The following is a 24192-nucleotide window of genomic DNA, read 5'->3' on the forward strand; positions in this document are numbered from 1 at the left end:
CTGATCGTAAAGGCCTAGAAAATGCTGGCAGTCAGGAGCGCTTTCATTTTGGAGGTGGTGCAATGCAGTTTTGCTTCTCATTAACCACTTATTCATTTTTCCGTGAGAAAATTAAGAAGTTTTATGCACTTTCTCAGAAAAATATGCTAGGAATGATGCTGTCAATAACATTGCTTGAAAATATTGATGTCACAATTGGCTTCAACTGCCTAATGTTGAATGACTTGGGCTAAATACTACTCAATATCAAGCAGTGTTTCAGTCGAGTAAAAAAAAAAGTGCAGACGAAAGAAGCAGACGAGACAGGTGCCACTAGACAACTGAAAGCATTCTAAAAATGCTGTGTTCCAGGAAGGCGTGCTTGTGCTGAAACCCCAAGGTGGGTGACATATAGATAGACATTTCGTGCTGTGCCCTTGCGTAAAATGAAGGCATGTAGCTAAAGGTGGTGAGCACACACAGTCGCAACAACGGACCAGAAACTGTCATTGTGTGTGCCCTTTCGAACTTACTTGTACTGGCATATTTTATCACTCGTAGTAGCAGTCACCTCAGCCAATGTAAGACTTCCATGGTACATCTACATAGCCCACAATAAATGTCACTTACAGCTATGCTTGTTTTTTTGCGTAGTTTGCTCCATTATCTTTTCTCTTGCGCATTGCAGAACATTGCATGGACACAGCCGAGCACTGCAGGCTGATGCTGCTCCTCTTGCGAAAGTTTCCTGAGAAGGTGGTGGAACATGGTGTAAGTATTCTAAAAGTGTTGAAGGCCAACTGCAACAACATTTCACTTTGGCTCAATTGGTAATGCGCTCAAACAATGATTTGACAGTCAGTGGCACCTGACAACTACTTCATTAAATTGAAAACTTGTTAAACCAGAAACATTTAAAACACTCATGTGAATAACACGGCATTTCTGATCTAATTCTAGTCTGTTGATATGTCTCATATTCCTCCATTGCCTAAGCAAACCACCTTAAACAGCTCAGTGGCATTTGTCACCTCGGCTGAAACCGGGCAGATCGATATTTCCCCTTTATTTTACCCATTTTCCTTCGAAAATCTAATTTGGGGAGATATAGCATTAACTTTGTTGCTTTAAGATTTTCAAGGCATTATACTCTGCAAATATGTGTAAGTGAATCAAAATTACCTTGTTGAATAAAAAAAATTTGTAAAGTCTTTATACTTCAAATCAAGTTTTGAATGTAAGCAATCTTGGCAAATTTGCAGGACAAGTAGTTTTTCAATTTTTTTATTAACAACTTTTAAATATGCACCACCCTTGCAGATCACATGTATGGTTCAGAAATGTAACTCCTGTCCCAGAACGTGGCCTCTTTGAGATTTTCAGTGTGCTGTCCAGTCTCAAAGGTCCTGCCAGGGGCTGCGCGATTTCTCAATGTTCTTGGTTCTGCGTCATTTCCACAAGCGGTAATGGTGGCATATTTTTAGTGTTGGCATCAAAAGCTAGCTAGCTAGCTTGCTAGTTAAAATTTTGTGTCACATCCACTCGTACACTACAGGGGCCCTGAAGCACTTTTTTGAAGATAGTTAGAAAATGTCGATATGTCATAGAGGCCGATGTGAACACGAGTCAAATATTACTGCTCAGCATGCAGCAGGGAAGTTACAATCTTGTGTCAGAAACAGTGAACAGTCGCTTGCTTTTTCGCTTGCACGAACCCTAGTGAAATTGAATGCAATTCTCTTGTCCAGGTGAAGCTGATTGACACACTACAAATGGCCGAGAAGCATAGCCATTGCCAAACGCCGCTGAACCAGTTTAGAAAATTGCTTGGTAAGGAGTTTATGCGCTTGTGTGTAATGACGTACAATTAGCCTGTTTGGTGGGTCTGCCAGGAGAAAGCATCCAGCTTTTGGTAGCTTTGGCGACTTCGGTGACTTTAATGTGCTTTTGCCATTTGTTTGGAGCGTGGCTATGCTCAATCCACATCAGACACGCATAGATTAGGGAAATTGAACCGAATACTGCCTACACTAATGCAGGTCTCATTGTGTGTCTGAGTCACTGAAGAGGCAATTCCCTGTAAGCTCCTAAAGTTTCTGAAGGTAGACTATTAGTAAACAGTTAATTTTAAAAACAAAATAAATGTCATTAACCAAAAAATGTAATTAGCTTTGTCAACGTGTTGAGAACTTCTATGTGATGATCCGAATAATTTTCTACTACTTTGGCAAATCAGCTCTGTGAAAATCTACTAGGTGGAGTGTGTTTTATGGAAGGGAAAAAATTGTCATTCACCTCAGAGGTGAATGCTCAGAAGCAGATGACGATTTTTCGCTTTCATTTTTTCTACAATAACTTGTTAAATTGAATAACTATTGCGGAAAACTTCATATGCATCCTTCAGGCAGTTTCCAAATAGCCAGAGCTTTTACCTTTCTTTTTCCAGTATGTGATGTGGCTCCTCTGGTTCTGAAGGTGGGTGTGGAGCTCCCAGTCAAGCAGACATACAGGCTTATCCATAAATGCATTGAATTCTACACAATGTTCATTTATGCACCAAACAGGAACAAGCTTGACCTGTTCATGAAGCCAGGGTAAACAAAACTCACGTCCTTGCATGATGCTATGTTTTGTTGAGTTTTTTTGTTGTGCATGTGGTTTATTTGTGCTTTTATGCCAACCAACAAAAAGCTTTTTTTAGGTGCACACTTAGCATGCACATCTCAGTGCGTACAATATTAAGACATGCACGAACCTCCCACTTTTGCTGCCTTATGCCACAAAATTAGTGGTAAAGAATGAGGGTTGGCCCACAGGTCCCATGGATACAGTTCGTCATAAAATTTAAAGCTACACTTCTGTTTATCATTCCAGGAAAAACAACAGTGCTGTATATGCTCTTCAACCAAGCTGCGGCTGTTTTATCAGTTTTGCTCCATAGGCTCCAGGAATGTATAAGGATGTGCAATTTGTCTACAAATTGATCACATAATATCATGAGCAATATGATGTTGTCTTCAGCTAGTTCGTGATCTTGAGAAATAAACTGAAGTTTGGCGCCCATTTTGCACTCAACATGTTTATTTGTGGTACCATAAGCACTGGTTTCCAGCCATTCATTAAAATGAGTGAGCTCTTAAGGCATGTATGAATATTTGAAGGGGCTCTAAAATATGCTTGAAGCACCTCTTCTGTAGCACAGATAGTAGCATTATGCAACAGTAAAGTTTGTGCATTTAAAGAAAGGTTATGAGGTGCCACTTGCTGGTGTAATGATGATTGGATGAGAGCATAATTGTGAGTAAGTCAATGAAGTGTGATTGGCTACTGACCTCACATTTCCGTGTGTTTACTTCAGTCAGGCTATGAGCAAGAATTACATCAGCTACAGTTTCTTGCCCATCCTCTCTTTATCGTCTGCATAAATCCTTTCTGTAATTAGCACTCATTCATATCCAGCCCACCCTTATGATATTTTGCACAATCTTAATATTGTCAGCCTGTGTTCCCAAAATGTTCTTACTGCTTTTAACTATTCGTAAGAGCGAATGCCAGCAAATTGTCATGTTGGACATAAAGGTGACAGGCCTGTGACTAATAGCACTTATGACCAAAAAGCATTGTGGATTTGGCTTATAGTGTTTACGTCCCGAAACTGCAGAGCAAGCTATGACATGTGCCATAGTAGAGGGCTTTGGAAAAATTTCAACCTCCTGGGATTTCTTTAAGGTGCACTGAAAATTTTGTACACAAGCAATTTTTTATTTTTAATTTTCATTCTGCCCTGTTTGAAATACGGCCACGGTAGTTGGGAATCAAAAATGCATGACCTCGTGCTCAGCACTAAAATGTCATAGTCACTGAGCCACTGTGGGGGACTTATTTCGTAGTCTTGAAGGTGCTGGAGGAGGCAGTAGCACCGAAAGTGGCAGTGGTACTTCGGAGGCTGAGCTGTGGCGGCAGCTGTTCTCGTTTATGCTGTGTGCTGGGCGGCGCCTACGCTGGGAGCTGTCAGAGCTGCTGCAAGAGCCCCTGCCGCTACTCCAGGAGAGCCACTGGCAGCACATTCGTGCCCTGCTGCGAGCACGGCCGGCACCACCCCCGACCGACCTCACAGCAGGCGCTGCTGCGGCTGCTGCCATGGAACCCGAAGAACTTGTGGCTACACACAAACAGGTTTGCTCCAGATGTCGTCTCGGTTGCACTAGGGTGCATGGCTGTTAAGGTTCATGCGGGCAGAGGCCTTGGACGGTATTAGAAGACGCTGCAACACAGAAAGCATAATACATTGACATTAAACAGGAGTGATTAACTAAGCGATATCACAAGGCAACACAGATGTTACATTAGACAAGGATGGTTAACAAAAACAATCTGACAAGGTAACAACGGTCTAAAACACAGACAACAAGGCACATAAAGCGCTTAGATACATGTTCCTTATACAATTGACTTTCATTTATTCAACTTATTCAACCAAAATTGATCAATTTATCTGGCGGAACGAATTAAACAATATCCAGGAAAAATTCCAAAACACCCCTCTGATTCAGTAGGCAATATTTTCCCTATTCTTGTACGCCCCTGAATCAAATGTGTGCCCACTTTCTAAGTGCCCAAAGTAATAAACTAACGTGGAAATTACATTAAAGCACCTAAACAAAGTAGAAATTTAATGCACAGCGACTTTTTTTAGCAAGAAAAGTGGGTGAGGAACTAATATGTGTTGCACAATAACAGCTGGTTTCCGAAAGTCGGCCTCGCTGCAGGTAGAGGAGTGAAAGGAACGTAATATAGGTTGAATGTCTTCAATTAAACTGCAATAAACGGATTGAAATACCAGTTGCAGCATCCTCTCCCGCACTCCCCCTCTCACGTATTTCTGTTGGTGCAGTGCCTGCAAAACATGCTGTAGCCTTTCGAAGTTGTGAGTGGTTAAGAAAGCAGTCGGTTTATAGAGGCATAATTTAGTTCCTTTCTCATCTTTATATTTACAAATGGATTCGTGAAGAGTCCTTGCATGAAAATTAGCTTTTCACGGCCAAGGAAGGCAGTGTGCTGAATTTAGCAAATTGTGCAGTGAATAGAATTGCCCTTGAGTGTCGCTTAACTGGGGGAAGGGAAGGACTACATGGTAACAGGACATATATTTATTAAGGTTCGAGAACTTGCAAGTCCTCACAAAGGTACAAGCTAAGCTGCTCCTTCCATAGCAGATGCGCTCATTCCTAGCTGCTGTTAATGAAAGTCGTCATGATGATAGTGGACACTGCTGTGCTCGTGGGTCCACATGTGGCACTGAGTACCCATTTTTTGATGAACACCATACGATTGGAACAGTCTTTCTGTTCATGTTGGGAATTGAGCAATTGAAAAGCTGTTTTCTAGCATTGCTTTTAAGTTGCTATTTTCAACAACTGTGTGTGCATTCTTAATGTGCTGTTTTTCTTGTTCTGGTATATATTGTGTTGCTTTAGCTGGGTTGCAACTTCCACTCTTATACTGGACAAAATGTTGGATTGGTATGTGTGTAAATTACTCAACAAATAAAGCAGATGTGAAGAAACAAGTGCTTGATTTGGCACAAAGATATGCATAGGAGTATTTTTCATGAGTATATTTGTATGTGCACTCACATGTGCACAAAGGACTTCACAAACATACTACTTCACATGCACAAATGATATTAAATGTAATAGCTTATAATGAAAATCGCTGTAAGAATAAAGGAGGAGATTGTCACTTGTCTCAGTTTTTTTTCTCCTGTTTTCTGTAGGTCTTCTACTGCACCATTGTGATATTTCTGCATGCACTCTACAACTATGGAAAGCACATCAACCCTTCCTGGTTCCCAGGTACAGCGAAATTTTGACGATTAGCTTAACTCTGGTTTCATAGATTTATCTATCTGTCCTCAGCCAGTTAGTGATTGTGTAAGCTAGTGAAGAATTCAAATGTGTAAGTGACTTGACCAATTCCATCATTGGTTCACTCATAAAAATTCACAAAACCAATTATTCACAAATTAGTGGTTTATTAGAGAGAGGGATATAATGTATCGCTTCTTTTTGCATTGGATGTGATAGTTCACACTGTTCTGATGCCTGTTTTTATTGCAAAGTTACAACATTATCAAAATGGATACCTCATGCTTTTGATTTTTTTTTATTGTTTGCAGTTCTTGTTTACAATATTTAAAGCCCCTGTCAAGAGTTTGCTGTCAACAGATGGCGGCTTTTACCTCCTGCTTTCAAATGTAATAAACTTCGTCACGATTAGTTCATTGGATGAGAAAAAAAGATTTCTCAACTCCTATGCATTGAGATAGAAGCTCCCGAGATAAAGTTTCTTCTCAAGCTGCTTCTGACTCCACCTGTAGAAGCGTAAATCTTTGTCTCTTCTGGGCTTCTGAAGTCAAGTGTTCTTCCTCAGGTACCACCAGTGATATCCAGTGCATCCTGTTAGAGGGGCCACGGTGGGTGAGCCCAGCATCTGAACAGTAAGTGCAGTTCATGAATGAAAGAATGAATGAATGTACAGACGAACTTTGTTTCTGTCTAAAAGAGTGAGAGGCTTCTAAATTAAAGTTCAACAGAAGTTGACGAGTTCCTGAGCGCTGCATTCTTCATGGTTACAACACTCAAATTCTTAGTGGCCTTGTTGTCTTCTTCAAGCGTGTCACTAACTGCAGGTCAGAAACATGCAGCAAGAAATTGCGGAAGATGAGATCGTAGTATTCATATATTTTGATAATTTTGTATTTTAAAAAATGGTGAAAAGTATGTTCATTTTCGTCGTCACCATTGAACGCTTAACGCCCCGAGTCTTATCAGGAGGACATATATACACAGCAAAATGAAAGACTCGAACTGTAGGACAAATATTCTATCTCATTCTCCACAAAGAGGACAATCTCTCACTGCACACATTGTTCAAGCATTGTAAAAAAAAGTGGTGGCCATGATCAGAGACAGTAACAACACCGTCACATTTCTGATTTTGTATGTTTGTAGATGTCGAACAAAGAAAATTCACGTGAAATGGTAGTATGTACCCCAGAAAGAACAAATTGCACGGGTTGTCCCTCCCGAGTACGGGATGCTGATAATGTGCTTTCTGATTATGTTAGTCACTGAAATGAGTTGAACACGCCCTATTGATGTAGTGGCTCTGTCATTGCGCCGATAAGCCTAAGGGCATGGGATGAAATCCCAGCCACAGTGGCTGTTTTCTATTGGGTGCACGTTAAAAACCCCTGATGATCATAATTAACCTGGGGTCGCCCACTGGAGCTTGCCTCATAATCACATCTTAGTTGTCGCACATAAATTTCCAGAATTTAATTTTTAATTTTAATGTTGAAATGAGTTGAATAATGAGAAGTGATGAATATGGAAAACAGATTAAAAATCATTGTTGTATACTTTGATAGCAGTTGGATGTAGTAGCTGATAATGTGAACAATGTTTTTGTAGATATCTGTCATTAATTAGCAGTTGGCATTGTAGATTTGATTTTTTTTTTTTAGGTGGCATAATAGAATGGGGCGGGGGGGGGGGGGTTATTTGTTGACTGCTAGAAAAGTGTTGTGTTTTTATCCTCACATAATTTTACTGTTGGAGCTGATGTTAAGCTTTGAGAAAATTTATGCTCTGTGCTTTTATTTATTTTTATTTTTAGGCCAAAACACAAGAAAAGAAAAGTTGAGCCTGAGGTATGTGTTCATCATTCTTCCATGCATAATGAAGGACAGTAGGCAACAATATAGTTACATTTCTCTCTGAGGCTGAACATTAGGATGCTTCTTTGCTGGCATGGATTATTCATGCTTCTCCCAGTCGAATGTTACTACGGCAACTCTTCTCTGTGTACTGGATTGTGTTTAATGCAGATGCCTTTGGTGATTGCTTAGTTTGTGCAGACTTAGGTGCTTCTGCTGCATAAGCATAGTAAGTACAAAACATCTTAAGTCATTCAAGCAGAACTTTTTGTTGGGCTGGTTGGTTCATGGTTGCTGAAGTACTAAAGTGCCAAACAGACAAAGAAGAGACACGGACAAGCGCTTACTAATGCTTTATCACCCGCCGTGGTTGCTCAGTGGCTATGGTGTTGGGCTGCTGAGCACGAGGTCGCGGGATCGAATCCCGGCCATGGCGGCCGCGTTTCGATGGGGGCGAAATGCGAAAACACCCGTGTGCTTAGATTTAGGTGCACGTTAAAGAACCCCAGGTGGTCAAAATTTCCGGAGTCCTCCACTACGGCGTGCCTCATAATCAGAAAGTGGTTTTGGCACGTAAAACCCCAAATATTATTATTATTAATGCTTTATCGACAGAAACACACAATATATATGCAAATCTGGCAGCGCAACTCGCACATTGTCGAATATCACATAATAACCAGGCAAAAGGCGATAAAACGATTGTAAAAAATGACTAAACTCAAATAAAAGATGATGATGTTCGTGACAATGACACGTGGTGTATAGGGCCAAAGGACCATAAAAGATAATGGAAGATTATCTTTTATGGTATTAATAAGATTAAAAGGAAGGGCCTGGAATGTGTCAGTGAACCGTCAAAAATACTACATAAAAGTGAAATGCCCTTTTTAGAAGCCCTTAGTTAGAACTTGGCACATTGGTGCGCCGCCTGCGTGAAAAGTCTTAATCTTTTAGTTTCTAATGAAGTGTTACAGTGGTGTTGTGTATCGCGTAACCATTATCTTTTATGGTCCTTTGGCCCCATACACCACGTGTCATTGTTGCGAACGTCATCTTTTATTCGAGTTGAGTCTTATTTTACAGTTGTTTTATCACCTTTTGCGTGGTTACCATGTGATATTCGACGTGTGAGTTGCGCTGCCAGATTTCTTGTTCTCTTGTTCAACCAGTTTAAACTTGGTAAATTTTAAAACAGAATACATGCATTCTGATTTGCTTCCTTGTGTTTACATTTCATTTTGACTTGATAGTACATGATATAGTAGCAGACTAGTTGCACTGTACCGCATTTATTCTCTCGTATTGACCACTCTTTCCATTATCAGGGAAGAAGTAAGGCAATTTGGGCAAATTGGTATGGAATATTTGCTATGGAAAATGCATTGAATCGTGTAACAAAAAGGAAGAGGAACACACACAAAGACAGTTTTTTATAGCATATTTTTCGACCAGAATCTATTACAACTGTTACATTGAATTTCATGAAGAATAGCTGCTGCATTTAATAAGTAATAATGATGTACCTGTAATGGCGCAACTATTGCCTCCAGAACCAGTGAAGAAGAAGACAGATTATGTCCAGGTCACCACATTATAGGGACCGAGGTTAGGTCCACTATAACAATGTGCGAGTCAGCGAGTGAAACACCTGAGAACGATTCAGACTGATGGCAAGAGCCAAAGAAGCTCTCTTTTTTTTAGCATGTTTTTTTTTCTTCTTCTAATCTCGCAGCACGAGGCATGAGATGCATGCTGGAGCACACCATATATAAAAGGCGGCCAAGGAATACAACAGTGGCTGCTAGAGAGCACTCCCCTTCCCCCTTTTTTCATATCTGTTTTATATCTTAAATTGCTTGCTCTGGAGTACCATCTCAGTACAGTACGAAAGGAACATGTTATTGTAAAGAGATGTGATTTCTTGATGTGCATTTAAATATGAAGTTGGAAGTGGGTACTGTAGACCATTTAGGAGTTATTGGGTGTTTTGTGATCATTCAATTTTGTGACAGGGTATGGCTTTATTACTGGCACGCCACACTTAATGAACTGGCACAAAAATGCCACTATTTCTTGACATTAACAAGCTCTAAGGTCACCACAGAAAAAGGTCGAAATGTGACTGCATGGACAAGACAAGACTGAATTGTGTATTGCTGTGGAACATTAAGGTCAACATGGTACCTGCTGTTGGGGCTCAGTGACTATGGGGTTCTGCTGCTGAGCACAAGGTTGCAGGTTCGATACCCAGCCACAGCTGCCTCAATTTCATAGGGGTGAAATGTAAACATGCTTCTTTACTCAGATTTAGGTGCACGTTAAAGAACTCCAGGTGGTCGGAATAGATTCGGAGCCCTTTACAATGCCCCTCATAGCTCCACAGTTGCTTTGGGATGTCAAACCTCACAACTGGATTTCTTCTTTGTTTGTAGCAACTGGCCGTGTTGCCGCCTGCAGTGAATGCTTTTGTTCTTTCCACAGGCAAAGGAGGCTGAGCCGCCTGCCCTGACAGTGAGCAAGTGCGTCCCTGCAGAATCAGCAGTCGTGTTGACACAGAGCTTCCTTACGGCTATACGCTGCTGGTCCATTCTGCAGTATCTAAAGAAAGGCAAGGACTTTTCATGGTTTTCGCTCAATACTAAAGGCCATCCACACACCATTCATACAACGCAGGAGGGTAATGACATCTGCCAAACACTGCAGTACTGCATATTGTTCGAGGATTCTCCACAATATGCAATTGCACTTTGCCCAATTGTGTAATGCACAGTTTTTTTTCCCCTAAACTGGTCCTGTCCTGTCGGAACGATGCTTTATTTAACTGCCCCCCCCCCCTCCCCGCTTACTGTAATGCGATAAGGTTCTGAGGATACTTGCCCCAACAGAAAAAAATAACAGTAAATAGGGTTTCCTTTCTCTGACTTTTAAACCATTCTCTTTGTCTGGTCAAGTTGTAAGACACATTTTCCTGGCATCTCAGTCATCCAATGCTGATTAGTCAGTGATTGCCATGCTGAATTTATAAATGAAATCTTCCTCACTGTGCCATCACGAGTCATCTTTGAGAGAAAAATTAAGCACAGCATCCTGTAATGTGTACTCCATTCCTGCAAACACCTTTACTAGTCCAGAAGCAGTGAGCATTGTCACCAGCACCAGCACAGTGGTTTAGGAGAGTTTATACCGCATGGTTTGGTACAGATAGCACATGAAAACCAAAGAAAAAGGAAAGAAACTGAGACACACATAATGCTAAGTGTGTCTCTGTTTCTTCCCTTTGTCCTCATTTTTCGTGCATTGCCTATACCAAATCACCAGCATCCTTTAGGCGGAGTAGTCTTTGTGCATTTGGTGCATGTGATAACAACGCACTCTAGTAACCATGAGGTCACCAGCTCTCTCAAAACTGTTATTAATAAAAGTGATGTTGTGGACATCTTGAAGCACTATCACTTTAACTGGATTGTCTTTGCCATCCCTTTAACAAAATTCTTTCGAACATAGCACTTGAGGAAATGTAGCAGCCTCCGGGAAGCAGTGATATACTGGTTGAACAGTAGGGTCAAAGGACACCTGACACCCCTGCAAATATTCTTGAATAAATTTAGTCTTAAAACATAGATATATCTTTGCAACGGGAATATTGGATAGTTCTAGTTTTTAAAGTTTGCCGTGCATTGACAACCTGCTATAGCTGCATTACCATTCTGTCTCATTAAAATTTGTATCTTTAATCTAATATCTAACGCTGTCCAAATATTAATTTTCTTTTAATGGCTTTATTATATATTGCTGCTTTAAGGTTACATAGTTTTTGTTCATACTGCTACATCATAACAAGTTGCATATTGCAGTGCGTCTGCTTCGAGCATAGTGTCCTCGGGTTTGCGAATAAGTGCCGACTGTGACGAGGGCTGTTTTGCTTCCAGAACTGGCCCGGCTGTCACAACACATTCATCTGGAGGAGTGGCCCTGGTTCCAGTCCTTTCTTATAGAGTCGCTCATCTACCAGGTGTGTCTTTTCTGTGTCATTTGTGGTGAAAAATTGCGTGCCGGACATTAGCTAACGTTGATACCCTTGCATTAGAGGACGTGACACAGTGTTGAAACTTGAGACAATTAGGCAGCATATGTTTGTGCTGTGCCCATAGTGAAGTTGGTCCTAGAAAAAACTTAAGTGCCACATGGGACATGGGCTGCTAACGGCCTCATGTTCTGTGCTGTCTGTTGTCTTCAGATGAGTATAGATCCGTGATTTGAAAACATCGCTGCTCTTGTGGAGGTGGGTTGCTCTTGAAGGAGTGAAGCTGTTGTGCGTGAGTTTCCAGTATGTCAAGCAAGCTCAGTGGACAGCCAGCTTTTTTTCTGCCTTCTCTTCCCCATGTGTCAAGTTTTCAAGTTTGTACTTGCTCAGAGTCAGCATGTATTGTTATTATTATTATTGTTGTTGTTGCTCTATTTTATGCCTTTATTGGTAATTTGTTTTTTACGTGTTATTGAAAATGAAGACGTTTATATTTTGCAACATAAGTTATGCTCAAGGGCCTATCAATGCGATTTTGCCATGACTGTCAGGTCTCTGCCATACAGGCCCTTGGAAGGCTTCAGCAGACACGGCAAGAAATGCATGTACATAAGAGCTTGCAATAAGGGCTATTATTATTGTTGTTGTTGTTGTTGCTACTACTATTGCTATTATTATTATTGACATTATAAAAAGAATGTCTGCGCACTACATTGTAAATTACCGCTACCAACTTAGATAAAATGAGTTGATCGACTAATTAATTAATCCATGGGGTTTAATGTCGTCCCATGGTAACTCTTGACAGATGCAGTAATGGAGAGTTCCAGATTAATTTTGACCACTGCTGATTCTTTAACACACATACACACACCTAAATCTAAGTTACACAAGCGTTCTTGCATTTCACGCCCATCGAAACGCAACCACCATAGCCAAGAATGGAGCCTTCGACCCTGTGCTCAGCAGCAGAACATTGTAGCCACTGAGTCACCATGGCAGGTTTAATGAGGCGGGGGAGGGAAGGGTAACAGGTGGAGAAGACACTTGGGGGTCGGTGTAGAAAAAAAGCAAAAATCGAAATTTACTTTAGCTCTTGCTCTTTAAGTGGCACCTGCACGTTTATGCATGTTCGGTGTTACGACCGCATCACCATTGTAAGCATCCAAAGCTATTACATGAGTAAATTCGGGTCTTGTTAATCCACACACACAAAAAAGTTTATTGAAGTGAAAAGACTCAATTCCTTTTGCATTCTTGTTTAGGAACAGACCCCTGAGTCATGTGTCCTGCTTGTTTCTCTCTCGCTCAGGACCAGCCCAAGGAAGCCATTGCGAAGCTCTACAACATAGCCGAGACGACAACCGATCCATCAACAAAGGTACTCAGCATAGCCTATCTTTAAAGCTGTGCGTAAATTTTGTGTGAGGTGGTGCATTTTACACTTCAGTATTCGCTTGAGTTTTTCTAAGAACTGTAATTAGCTTTTGTTTTAGAGTGCAGCTCCTAGGTGCCCGTTCCCTAGATTTAGCATCGATGTGCCTCGGCGCCACTGAGCGAACGAGCACAGTGAAGGATGAAAGAGCGAATGCAGGATGCAGCAGGGGATGAAAGACGGCGAAAGCAGAGGGGAGGGTATGGCGAAAATGTGAGGGGAAAAGCTTAACGCTGCGCAAGGCAGGCTCTGTGGCATCGACTTCTACAAGATCGCACCAGAATAGCACACCATCGTCTGTTCACCGATCGCATGCGGCAAGCATGTGCACCGATACCATATATGGAAACAAAGCACTGCATGAGCGGAGGTCTGTGCGCAGTGGCTGCTGTGAATTGCGCCCATGCGTCACCCTGTGCTGCCTCTCACGATCTCCTGATTTGCGAGGCAGTCACACCACACTTTGCCCCTTTTACAATGTTGTGCACAAGACAGATTGTCCGCGCCAGCCAGTATATTGCAAAATGAAAACATGTATAGAGCTGCGCTCAAATTTTGTATAATGGAGTATTGTAATCGTCGGTGAATTTTTAACTTTTTCTTTGAGCCATAGAAGTATGTGATGTTCCCTTTGGTAAACAATATAGTGGCTTCTTTGCCATCACACAAAATTAAAAGCTGTGAAGGCTCTATTTAGCCGCTTTCCACTGTTGCAGCATCTAAGTCATTTCAATCCATTGCACCATTTGAGAAAATATTAAATAACTAATGTTGGTATACCGTGAAAACGTTGGTCCTGAAAGGTACGTTATGCTCACGTTAATTGTTGCATCATGACCAATAGGATTTCCTTGTGAACTTTGTAATGTTTCTGGCTGACTCTCTCTCTCTCTTGTATTTTTATTTCTTCTTTTATAGAACAAGGTGAACCTTCAATTAGCCAGCTGCTTTCATTCCTTCGGGGAGTCTTCAGTAAGTAACCTGATGTGTGATATCAAAACTGCTGCATCACTCGCATGCTCTTGTGGGCACTTGAGCTCAGCAAAAGGATGCGTGATTTTTCACAAAACTGCAGTCAGATTCCACACTGCTTAAAATGAACACAGCTTCACGGGTAACACGAGGTAAATTAGGTGACAGTGATTGCTAACAGCTTACGTCAATACTAGTATGCGGCACATATGAGCCATTTTCTTTTGTGTGTATAGATTTCTTGCATGCAAATTTTTCAAAGCTGGTAGCGCATTATTTTGTAATAAAAACCTTGTTGTCTACCTCGATGCCTGAAAATGTAACCTCATGTTAATACCTTCCAGTCTTGACAATCTACCTCTCTCCTCCTAAACCTCTTCAATTCACTTTTCTTTACTGTAAACTTCAAAGTGGTTCAGTCCACCTCAATTTTGTTTTTCTAGAATGTGCTAGAAATTTGAAAGCCCTTAGCAGACAAGGTCTTAATTGAAAGAGGCCTTCCAAGGGGCTAGGGTGATGTTTAAAAACTAAAAGGTGGGATCATCCTTGCTCCTCCTCAGGCAGCTTGTTCCAAGCTTCTGGATGTCGTGTGCTCGTTGCCTGAGCTCTCGGTGGCTGCCTCAGCTACACCATACCACACACCTGAAACACTCCATAGAAAACCTGGTGAGTATGTTCTGTTCAGATCCCCTTGTGGTTTCCAAGCGCAAGAATTCTTAAGAGGCATGTGCTTTGCAGGTTTAACTAGTGCACAACTTAAGATGGGATGAAACAACACAGACACAGGGCAAGAACCTGTCCTATGTTGGCCTTCTTTCATTCCGTCTTAAAATGTGTGCTTGTAAAACCTGCAAGTATGGACCAACTAACCTAGCAAGACATTCTTTGAAGCAACCTCCCTGTGTGTACTAACCTCTGGTTAGTTGACAAATGGCGAAGGAAATATTCCATACACCTCCAATGAGTTGGCATTCTTTTCTAAATATTATTGAATGTGTTGAAGTTAGTAAAATTAATGTTTGTAAAATTCGTAAATAGATTTTACCGGTTTGCATTGATATGTGACTGCATAATGGGGATAAGTAGGTGTTTACATATATATTTTAAAAATACATACATATAGGTAGCTGCAGTTTTGCTGTAGTGGCTTGACTTATTTGCTGAACCTTGCTACTAGAATGCTAGCAGTCAGGTATAAAGCAAATTGGCTTTTCCCCGACTTTACATGGATTGCTCTGGCCATGAAAACTGGGCTAATCCCAGGGACACTGTAATCAAAGCTTGGCCTATCCCAGTAACAGTGTAACCAAAGGTGGTCACTTGGTGGGCCAACCGTGATACCGGTGCATAATATGTGCCCTCAAAAGGATTTTTATGTGATTTGTAACACGGGCCAATCCTGGAGGCAGCACAGTGTCACTCACCCACACACCTCACACCATTAACCAATAGAGCTAACCAGCAAATATACCCAGCAGCATATCTCAGAGGTCTACCAGGGAAATTATTAAGCTTGACTTTGGCAACCATTGTTCTATGGTTTCTGCCCAATTTTTTCTATTAATATAAAAGTCTTTGTACATTCATTCATTGTTCATGATGCTCTTGCAGAACGGAAGTTAGTGTTTGCCTGCTATGACAGGGCGGAGGTGCTTCGCTTCTGTATGAAGACCCTGATAACGTGTTTTAAGGTAAATCTGCACTTTCTTGATTTCATATTTTTCACTCCATTCATTATAAATGCTGCAAGTGTAAGGTGAAGACACACAGTAGTCCTTGTTTGCTGATATAATTAGCTAACTTTTTGCAATGACAAGAACCTCATAAATTTGGAGATTTGTTCATGACTCCAGTCTGGACATTTATGTAGCCCAATATTACACTGAAGTCAAGGGGCAGAATCAAATGGTATTTGTTGCGAGTCCTATTTATTTGGTCAAGAATTGGACGTAGCATCCACATGCAAAGGTAGTATAAAGAATGTGGCTGTTGCTGCCTTTGGCCATCATTTGATCGCTAAGGTATGATCTAAGTTTTCAATCAAATTTGTTAATATTGGCTTCAAAAGAGCACTTCAAATGCCCTCAAACCAGTTATCTATCAACTCAGTGGGACTGGAGTGGTCGCTGATACATGGGCAGCTTCAACTACGATAAAGCTAGTAGCTTATGGAATTGACATAGTTGCGTAGAGTTCTATTGATATTGTGAAGGCCTTCGAGCAAAAAGGGAGCATGTGTCAGCCTTCTACACTAGCAGCGTAAGTAACACTTATGAGGGAAAATGACAACAAAAAAACTATGTATTCACCTTATAAAAATAATAAAAATAATTCATTTTCATGCATCGTTGAAGAGTGTAGTAGCCACGACATGACGAGAACATCACATCCAGTAGCCGCTATGTTACAGAGTGCTCAAAGGGATCCAACCTTAGTTCATCATAAATGCACCAATGCAACAACATAACAAAGAAATTTAGTTAGGGCTCTTGTGAATTGTATAAACATTGAAGCATTTTTTTTCTTTGTTTCTTTTTCCTCTTTCTTTTTTTTTTCATTTTTTAATTAGTGTTCAGGGAGGGTTAATTTCAGGGTTGAGGAATGTTTGCTTGAGTCACTGGCAAGAACTGGACTTGGCATGTAGTAGCAACTCAACTACATGCTCAAACTTAAACTCAACTTTCAAGCTCAATGCTGTTGAGTTTGAAAATTCTTGAGAGGTTTCGAGGTCATTGACTAACCATTGATTGAAAGGTACCAACATGACGCTGGCATGCACGGCAATGATATAACACTAAGTAAAGTATTTTTACACTATCTCATAATCAAGGCTTGTGCTCATATATGTGTTTGTGTGTCATTGATACTCCTTGTTATGGTATACTTAAACAGTGTTCCTGATGGATAAAAGATATTATTCATAGGCAGAAGGTTGGGAGATGGTAGATTGTTGGTCGCAATCTTCAGTGCTTACTGCTCTGCCTTACCTTTCAGGACAAGGTTCTCATGCAGTTTAGCCGAGACGACCTTGCTCTGGGCCACTTGATAGTGATGACTCAGTACGACTGGCCTGAGGAAGAGCCGCTCTTTCTTAAGCTCCTTGACATCATCAAAAAGCAGGGGAACTTCTGCTATGGCCTCTTCTTCAACTACCTCATCAGTATCCTTTGCCCCTACCAAATGAGGACACAGCAAATTCACTAAGATATTACTGTTGCTGTGTCATGAACCACTCGTTGAGCTTGGTAAAAGACACAGTCTGTGGATAGCATGCGCTGCTGTGAACATCTCAGCCAAATTTTTGCAGTCGTGCGCAGCTCATGGAGCTCACAAGCGAAACGCAAAGTCGCCTTTTTCTCAAACGCTCTTTTCAAACTGAGGCTTTCTCCTCACCCATTTCGAAGCTGCCGGCGCCTTGCATATGTCGTCAGATGCAAGATTCCCATAAACAACTGCTATTGGCTGATAGCTGACATTAATAAAGGATGTTTGGATCATTGCACTTCTTCCTACTGTTACATTGTACATTTATTGATGCAGCTTTCTAAACTGGCCAAAGTAAGCAAAAGCTTGCGTTTTGAATTCTGATAAAAAATTATCTGTTTCCAGAAGAAGCCAGCTATAATCTTCTCATGCTCAGCTGCACCTGCCCACGTAGGAATTAAACTTAATGCTGCTTATCGATGTCGTAGCCATCTGGTCTTGCTAATTTTGATTGGTTTTGAAAAGTCAACTAGCGCTGAACCACATGAAACATAAGACCACACATGCGCTTGCCAGTGTGTGCTTGCTCCTGGCCCTTGGCATACTTGTGTGATTGCTGTAGAGATAAGTGTGAAAGGAAATGTGCTACTCAAGCCAGTAGATACAAGAAAACACAGCTGCACATAGCTATATACTGTATTTTCTCACATAACGAACACACTTTCTTTTTAAGAAAAATATGCGCAAAGTTGGGGGGTAAGTAAGTTGGGTAAGTAAGGATAGTAGTTTTATCGGCCGTATAAACTTGCAAACATTCGCTTCAACGCAAACTGCACGGCGAGAACGCAGCACGCGCAAAGGTACCAGCCGCCATCAACTCAGCCCCCGAAGCAGATCACTTTGAATATAGGGTGCGCCATGGCTGCGTAATGCGCAGTTGCTGCCGGAGTAAAACGCCACGCAATCTTGAGGCTTGACAGCTATTCGGCAGTGAACTTTGGGATGCTGTTACAGTATTATGGCCGAGGCATAAAAGCGATCGCTGATCGGATCAAGGGAAAGGACACTGGACTGGAGGGCGTGAAACTCATTATTCATAAGTTTCAAAATCTGCATGTGCTGCTGCTAGAAAGGCCCCACTGATATCTTTTCAACGATCTACGCTTCATAATCATCCCTAAAAATGTCAAAATTTCAATAGAACCCTGCAATAACCGTTGAACCCATAAGCAATATGAATGTCACCCGTTACCTCGTCTGGTTTTCCCCCTAATTGCAGAGTACTTTTCATGCAAAAGTGGCAACGGGAAACTAGAGTCACAGGAAATTGAAAAATTAAGCGATCTACTAAGGGAGAAAGCCGAGGCAACAGCCAAACAGGAAGGAAAAGCAAAAATTAACAAATTTAGCCGTTGTTTATGAAAATATTTATAGATGAAAATATCTTTATTTAAAAAGGAAGTAAGGAAAATGCCGCCGGAAGTGGAGAATGATTCCATGTGTTTTCAATGGCGCTTCTACAGTTATCAGTCGAGCCGCCCGACATAGGCACTTCTCTGCCGTGCTTATGTGGGTGTTTTTTTAACCTTCTGCGGTGGGTGCAGTACATCTAGAACCACAGCGTCCTGGGCTCTACGCGGTTGTACGGGACTGGCAGCCACACATCATTACGCAACTTCCCAAATAACAATACAAGTCAGTTTTGGCATAGAGTTTACTACAATGTACTAAAAGGAACTCTGGCACTTCAATCGTTGATCCACCATGGGAATGATGGGAAGTACATCAATTTGTCTAATCGTGCTTGTGGATTCGTTTATTACGCTTTGTATGCGTTTATATAGTAAATTTCAGAGCAATGTATACTTTTCTAAGCGCAGAAGACGCTGCGAACACAAACAATTGCTATTAATTGCAATGGTTCGTCTTGTCGAGGTGACCAAATCGAAATGTGCCTACCGTCTCAAGGCACTGGGGTGCCCACGATAAATTCATAAGGGTGTTATATGTCACTTGTTTATGCATGCAACCGTGCTATAATGGTTTCAGTATCGGGCATCTGTGCCTAGAGGTCCTTTGTTCGAATCCTGCGGTCTGACAATTTTAATGTTTATTTAATTATTTACTGTGCAGTACATTGTTGAAAATGACGAGTTTGCAAAGTCAAGAAGCTATCTGAAGCCGGAAGAATGAAGTTTAAGCAAATCCATCTACTTCCCATGATTTCCATGCTGGCTCAACTGCTCCCATTGCAGCTCCCGTGGGCACTACTGCCAAAGTTCCCCTTAGTAATTATCATATGAAACTTTATGGGCTTTGGCACTTCACTTGGTAGAGCAGTAAACGAGGGACCCAACAGGACTATGACTGTTCCACAATTATATCTTTCGCTATAATTCCTCCAGAGCTCATTCGAAAAACACTACTAGAAATCTTCATTTTACAATTTCGCTTGTTTACTTGTTCTTCGCTGTGTCCTTACTGCGTTTCTTTCCTGCACGAGTCAATTTGATGTGGTTACTAGTTTACCAAGTAAAGCAGAGTTGTATATCACAGGCGTACTTGTGAAATACTACACCTTATTTCACTTATGTTTTGCGGGTTTACGTGGCTTTATAGTGAGCGGTGGTAATTATTATCAATTGTACTAGTAAAAGTAGACCAGCCCCTCATTTGCATAGAAATGTTACCTTGGGGGTTGCCCCCCCCCCCCCCCTTGAAAAAACGATCCTGGGTACGTGCCTGTTTCTTATGAGGAAGTCATATAGAGTACAGCCTCTGAATTGTCTTGGCACTTGAGCTTTGATGCCTTTCAAACATGGCATTTGCTTCCCTCAGTCCATTTAGGATTGTTTTTAAAATTTTTGTATCTGTATTGGCAAGCTATCTGGAAAATAGTTTCCTCAGCAGAATATTTTCAGATGCTGACATGCTGGAGGAATTTATGTACATCACTACTAGCAATGGAGGTGGAGTCACTCTGGACCTATTGCCAACTTCCACCACTCAGGTTGGAAGGTGAGATGATTGGCAGTTCCTCGTAGTTCTTCGCTGACTATGTTTACTTATTAATTTGCACTGGCATGATAAAATTTTAAACTTCTTTTTGCGTATTTGTGCTTGCCTAAGTTTGCAACACTTCCCCTGTATGTGCACTTGTTCATGGTTGCAATATCTGCATCACCTAAATGTAAATAAATCAGTAATATGTGTGTCTTCAGTACTTCTAAGCTGACAGCAGCTGGGACCATTGATGCCTTTCTATGCACCCTGATTACATACGTTGTTACAAACAAAAATGACAAAAATCGTATTTTTTTTTCTGGCATAAGCTAAAAGCTGTGTGCTGTTTTGCCATGCTCTGCTGACAGTGTGGATGCACGCTGCAGGCAGAGAGCTGTGACACGGGGAGTCAACAAAGGAGCCAAAGAGGACCTGAAACTGGCCATGGAGAAGCAGATGGCACGCTGCGATGATGACCTTGAGCAGCTTCTGGTGAACTTTGTCCAGCAGGAGCGAGAGCTTCTTGAGCAGCAGCTCTGAGTGCAGAGCTCAGCTGGAAGCCGAATCGCCCTTCTCGATGATCTCAGCAAAGCACTCCTCATCGTCGGGGCAAACCTTTGCCCCGTTGTAGAGTGCACCGTAATGCCACTTTCTGGTCAATTGCAAGGTTGCCAGGCAATGATAAGCTTCAGCTATCTGCAGCAGTTTTCAGCTAGCATATTGCACCAGATGGCGCTGCATTTCTGTATGCAGCGCCCTTAAATGCCATCTAGGGGGAAATCCTAGCAGCATAGGAAGCAGTGCCAATGTAGATGCAATGTTGGGTCATAGCAGTCTTGCATTGGACAACATTGGCATGGCATTTATTCTGCTTACGTTTCAACTTAACATAGTTAGGGTTCAAAAAGGACCGTGGGGCTGGCAATGCGTTTTGATTAAGTGACTCTGCAATTGACTGCACGATTTTATTGTTTCAAGGCTGTAGAAAAAAGCAAAGAGAATAAGAAGAGATGCTAATCAGGGGGAAATGAAGTTCTGGGTTCTCACTAAAGGAAGAAAGCTGAACTGATCCTTGGCCAACTTTACCTCGATGAGCACAAAAATGAGGTTTGTGACGGTTTTACTTCCAATGCTGTGGTACCATGTATGAAAAGGAAAGTGCTAATCTTGGCTTAACGATCTGTTTGAAACTGTAGACTTTAGAGGAAGAGTCTCTCATTGTGTGGCTCATTTATCTTGGAGGCAGGAGAAGAATGTGTTCATTTTCAGTTGTGATCATGCACTTTCTTTTTTTCCCAGCATCAAAATTTACGCCTGTGGTTGAAATGCAGGCTCTCACTCGCAGCTGTTATCTGTTGCCACTGCGTGGTCATAAGAAATTCGTCTAGGAGCACTGCAGTTAACAGCGGCAGTACTTAATGACAAGTATAGCCTTAACACTTCTGCCGTTGCTATGAAAAACCTCATCAATGACAGTCACGTTAAATTATTTCGTACCATGACATTGTTTGCTGCAAAGAACAAATCAGTAATGATGGACATGACTAAGCAGCAGAAGCAGTTGCATGCATTACATGGAAAAGAAATGCTAGCTTATAACAATTTCATTGTACCAACAGCTTCTGTATACTGTACCCTGCTAATATATTGGCCATGGCACACAATGCTCAATAAGATAAAATTAAAAAGTGTTGGATATCGTCTGTGCAACATTCTGTTTTTATTTGTTTAAAACACCATTTCCCATCAAAAAAAGAAAAGAATAGCTTGCTCACCTTTATTTCTAGCCATGGAAAGTACATTCGTACAAAAAACTAGAAATTTATTTGAGTAAAAATTTAATTAGTACGGATAGTGATTATTTATTTGGGTTTGGTTTGCTGAACTTTCTGCACAATAATGGGGAAGAGAGGGGGGAGAGGGAGGGGACTCATTCCAGCACATGCAAAACTGCTGTTGACTTTGGATTAAGCTCCCTGTGCTTAAATAAGAATTTTAGGGTATCAATCTCTGCATAACAGAAATAATGCGTTTGTGAGATTAGCAACTTTCTGTTCTGCCAAAGTAACGCTGGGCGTCACATCACCATTTTAGGCACGCTTCGGTCTGAATTGCACAAGTGGGCATACGCACTGAAGTGCCAGTGGAGCGTATGTTAATTTTCCCGCCTTAGGCTTTGAGCTGTGACACTTGCAACAGATACTAGATCAGTCCTGTGTGGGCGTCCAGCTACCTCTAGCTAAGGTTTAATAATATATGCTGATTCATTAAAAAGTATGCAAAAAAAGGATATCGTTGGCTATACCAAGGAGCAAGTCTTAAAGGGACACTAAAGGCAAATACTAAGTCAATGTGAACTGTTTAAATGCCATTCCAGAAACTTCGCAACGCTTGTTTGGCGCCAAGAGAAGACTTAGTTTACGAGAAAATTGCAATATGAAGGGTCCGAATGCCTTTTTCAAAATTCAAATCTCCCGCCACCCTACCGCGGAAGTGGTGACGTTGCATGCGCCATCACTCCACTTTGCTGCGGCGCGGCCGGACTGAATGCAGCGGCGCAAAAGCGCGCGCGCCTGCCTAGGGGGAACCAGCGCTGGATAGGCGGCGCGTCGAAAAGAGTGCGTTGCACGCCGCCCTGGCGACGAAACGCGGCATATTCCAGCCACACAACCAGACGACACACACACATACGCAGCCGTATTATAGTTCGTATGTTCCGTTTTCGCGCCGCTTCAAGTGGAGTTTTTGTAAAGAAGCTAGCGCCATCAAGTGAAGAAATGACGAAAGAAGCTTTTTAAGCTTTATATATTTTTCACAGTGCGTCGCGACGAGCACGTGTGTTTCTTTAACGGTTGCGTCGTGTATCGATGCCATGCTTGCGTGGCTGCTTGCCTCGCAAATCTAGCAGTTATGGCTCCGGTCGTGCTGCGCTATGGTTTCGTAAGTATTAGTTGGCCTGAAGATATTCCATATTTCTCTGGCTAGACATAAAAAATTCTGATGTTACTTCGCCACAGCAGTCAATGGAGAAGAAAGCTTTATTGCATCAGCTGACTCGCGCAAGCAAAGGTTTGAGTGCTCCGCTGCTTGATCCGTAACAATCCTGGCTACATTTAGCGCTAATTACATAAATTTGCCGGATGCATCTCAGCGCCGAGTCCTCATCCGCATGCGCATTTTTATAAACACATAGGTGGCTTAGTCGCGCGCGCGCCGGCACTATGCGCATACAACTCGTATTACAAGGCAGCTTCCCTCCCACATAATTCTTGGCAATGAATGGATAATTTTTACCTTTCGTATCGTTCACTTGGTGCGGTGGCGTTGGAAGGGGCTTGGCGGTGGCATTGCGAAGGAAAAATGGTACATATGCCGGATGGTGCATGCTATTGCTCATTTTGTTTCCGACGAAATACCGACTGCAGATTCTGCTGTTTGGTACTGTCTGCCATGGCTGACCGTCTTCACTATCGAATAAACCAAGGATACACGCGAAATTTGATTTAGAAACCAGCCCGACACCGCTTGACAAGGCGACACGACGGGAGCTTACTCCGCTCGCCTGACTGCTTGGATCCAACGCCGCCTCCGTTCTTGTTCGTAGGGTTTAGATAGAAATACGCAGAAGGATACATCCTCCCTCATCCCGACTTAGTTGTGGCACTTGTATACGCAACAGTATCGTCGGCGCCCTTTTGTTTTCCTTCGACTTTAAGGGTACGCAACGCAATTTTCGTCCGCGGGGGAGGCTGCATTGTGCACGTTCTGACCGCCAGGGCGGCGCTGCAGGCGCCGTGAAAACTCCAGCGCTGGTTCCCCAGAGACCGGCCGTGAGTGACATCGGTAAGCAAA

General features: G+C 41.9%; 1 protein-coding gene across 2 annotated transcripts in view; it reads left to right on the top strand.

Moving 5' to 3' along the window:
* IntS10 (integrator complex subunit 10) overlaps window positions 1-22043 on the top strand; it is a 28099-nt gene extending 6056 nt beyond the window's left edge. The window contains exons 5-20 of one of the 2 annotated variants that reach the window (XM_075692439.1): window positions 668-750; window positions 1728-1809; window positions 2426-2573; window positions 3870-4155; window positions 5756-5834; window positions 6412-6478; window positions 7660-7693; window positions 10184-10310; window positions 11632-11714; window positions 13039-13107; window positions 14080-14133; window positions 14694-14799; window positions 15745-15824; window positions 17128-17293; window positions 20259-20355; window positions 20709-22043. In XM_075692439.1, coding sequence (XP_075548554.1) covers window positions 668-750; window positions 1728-1809; window positions 2426-2573; window positions 3870-4155; window positions 5756-5834; window positions 6412-6478; window positions 7660-7693; window positions 10184-10310; window positions 11632-11714; window positions 13039-13107; window positions 14080-14133; window positions 14694-14799; window positions 15745-15824; window positions 17128-17293; window positions 20259-20355; window positions 20709-20880 — 1733 coding nt within the window. In that variant the 3' untranslated portion in view covers window positions 20881-22043. The remainder of the gene's footprint in view (window positions 1-667; window positions 751-1727; window positions 1810-2425; window positions 2574-3869; window positions 4156-5755; window positions 5835-6411; window positions 6479-7659; window positions 7694-10183; window positions 10311-11631; window positions 11715-13038; window positions 13108-14079; window positions 14134-14693; window positions 14800-15744; window positions 15825-17127; window positions 17294-20258; window positions 20356-20708) is intronic. The other variant, XM_075692440.1, reaches the window with a different exon arrangement.
* The last annotated feature ends 2149 nt before the right edge of the window (window positions 22044-24192 follow it).

Source organism: Dermacentor variabilis, chromosome 5, assembly GCF_050947875.1.
Source record: "Dermacentor variabilis isolate Ectoservices chromosome 5, ASM5094787v1, whole genome shotgun sequence".
Taxonomy (NCBI): domain Eukaryota; kingdom Metazoa; phylum Arthropoda; class Arachnida; order Ixodida; family Ixodidae; genus Dermacentor; species Dermacentor variabilis.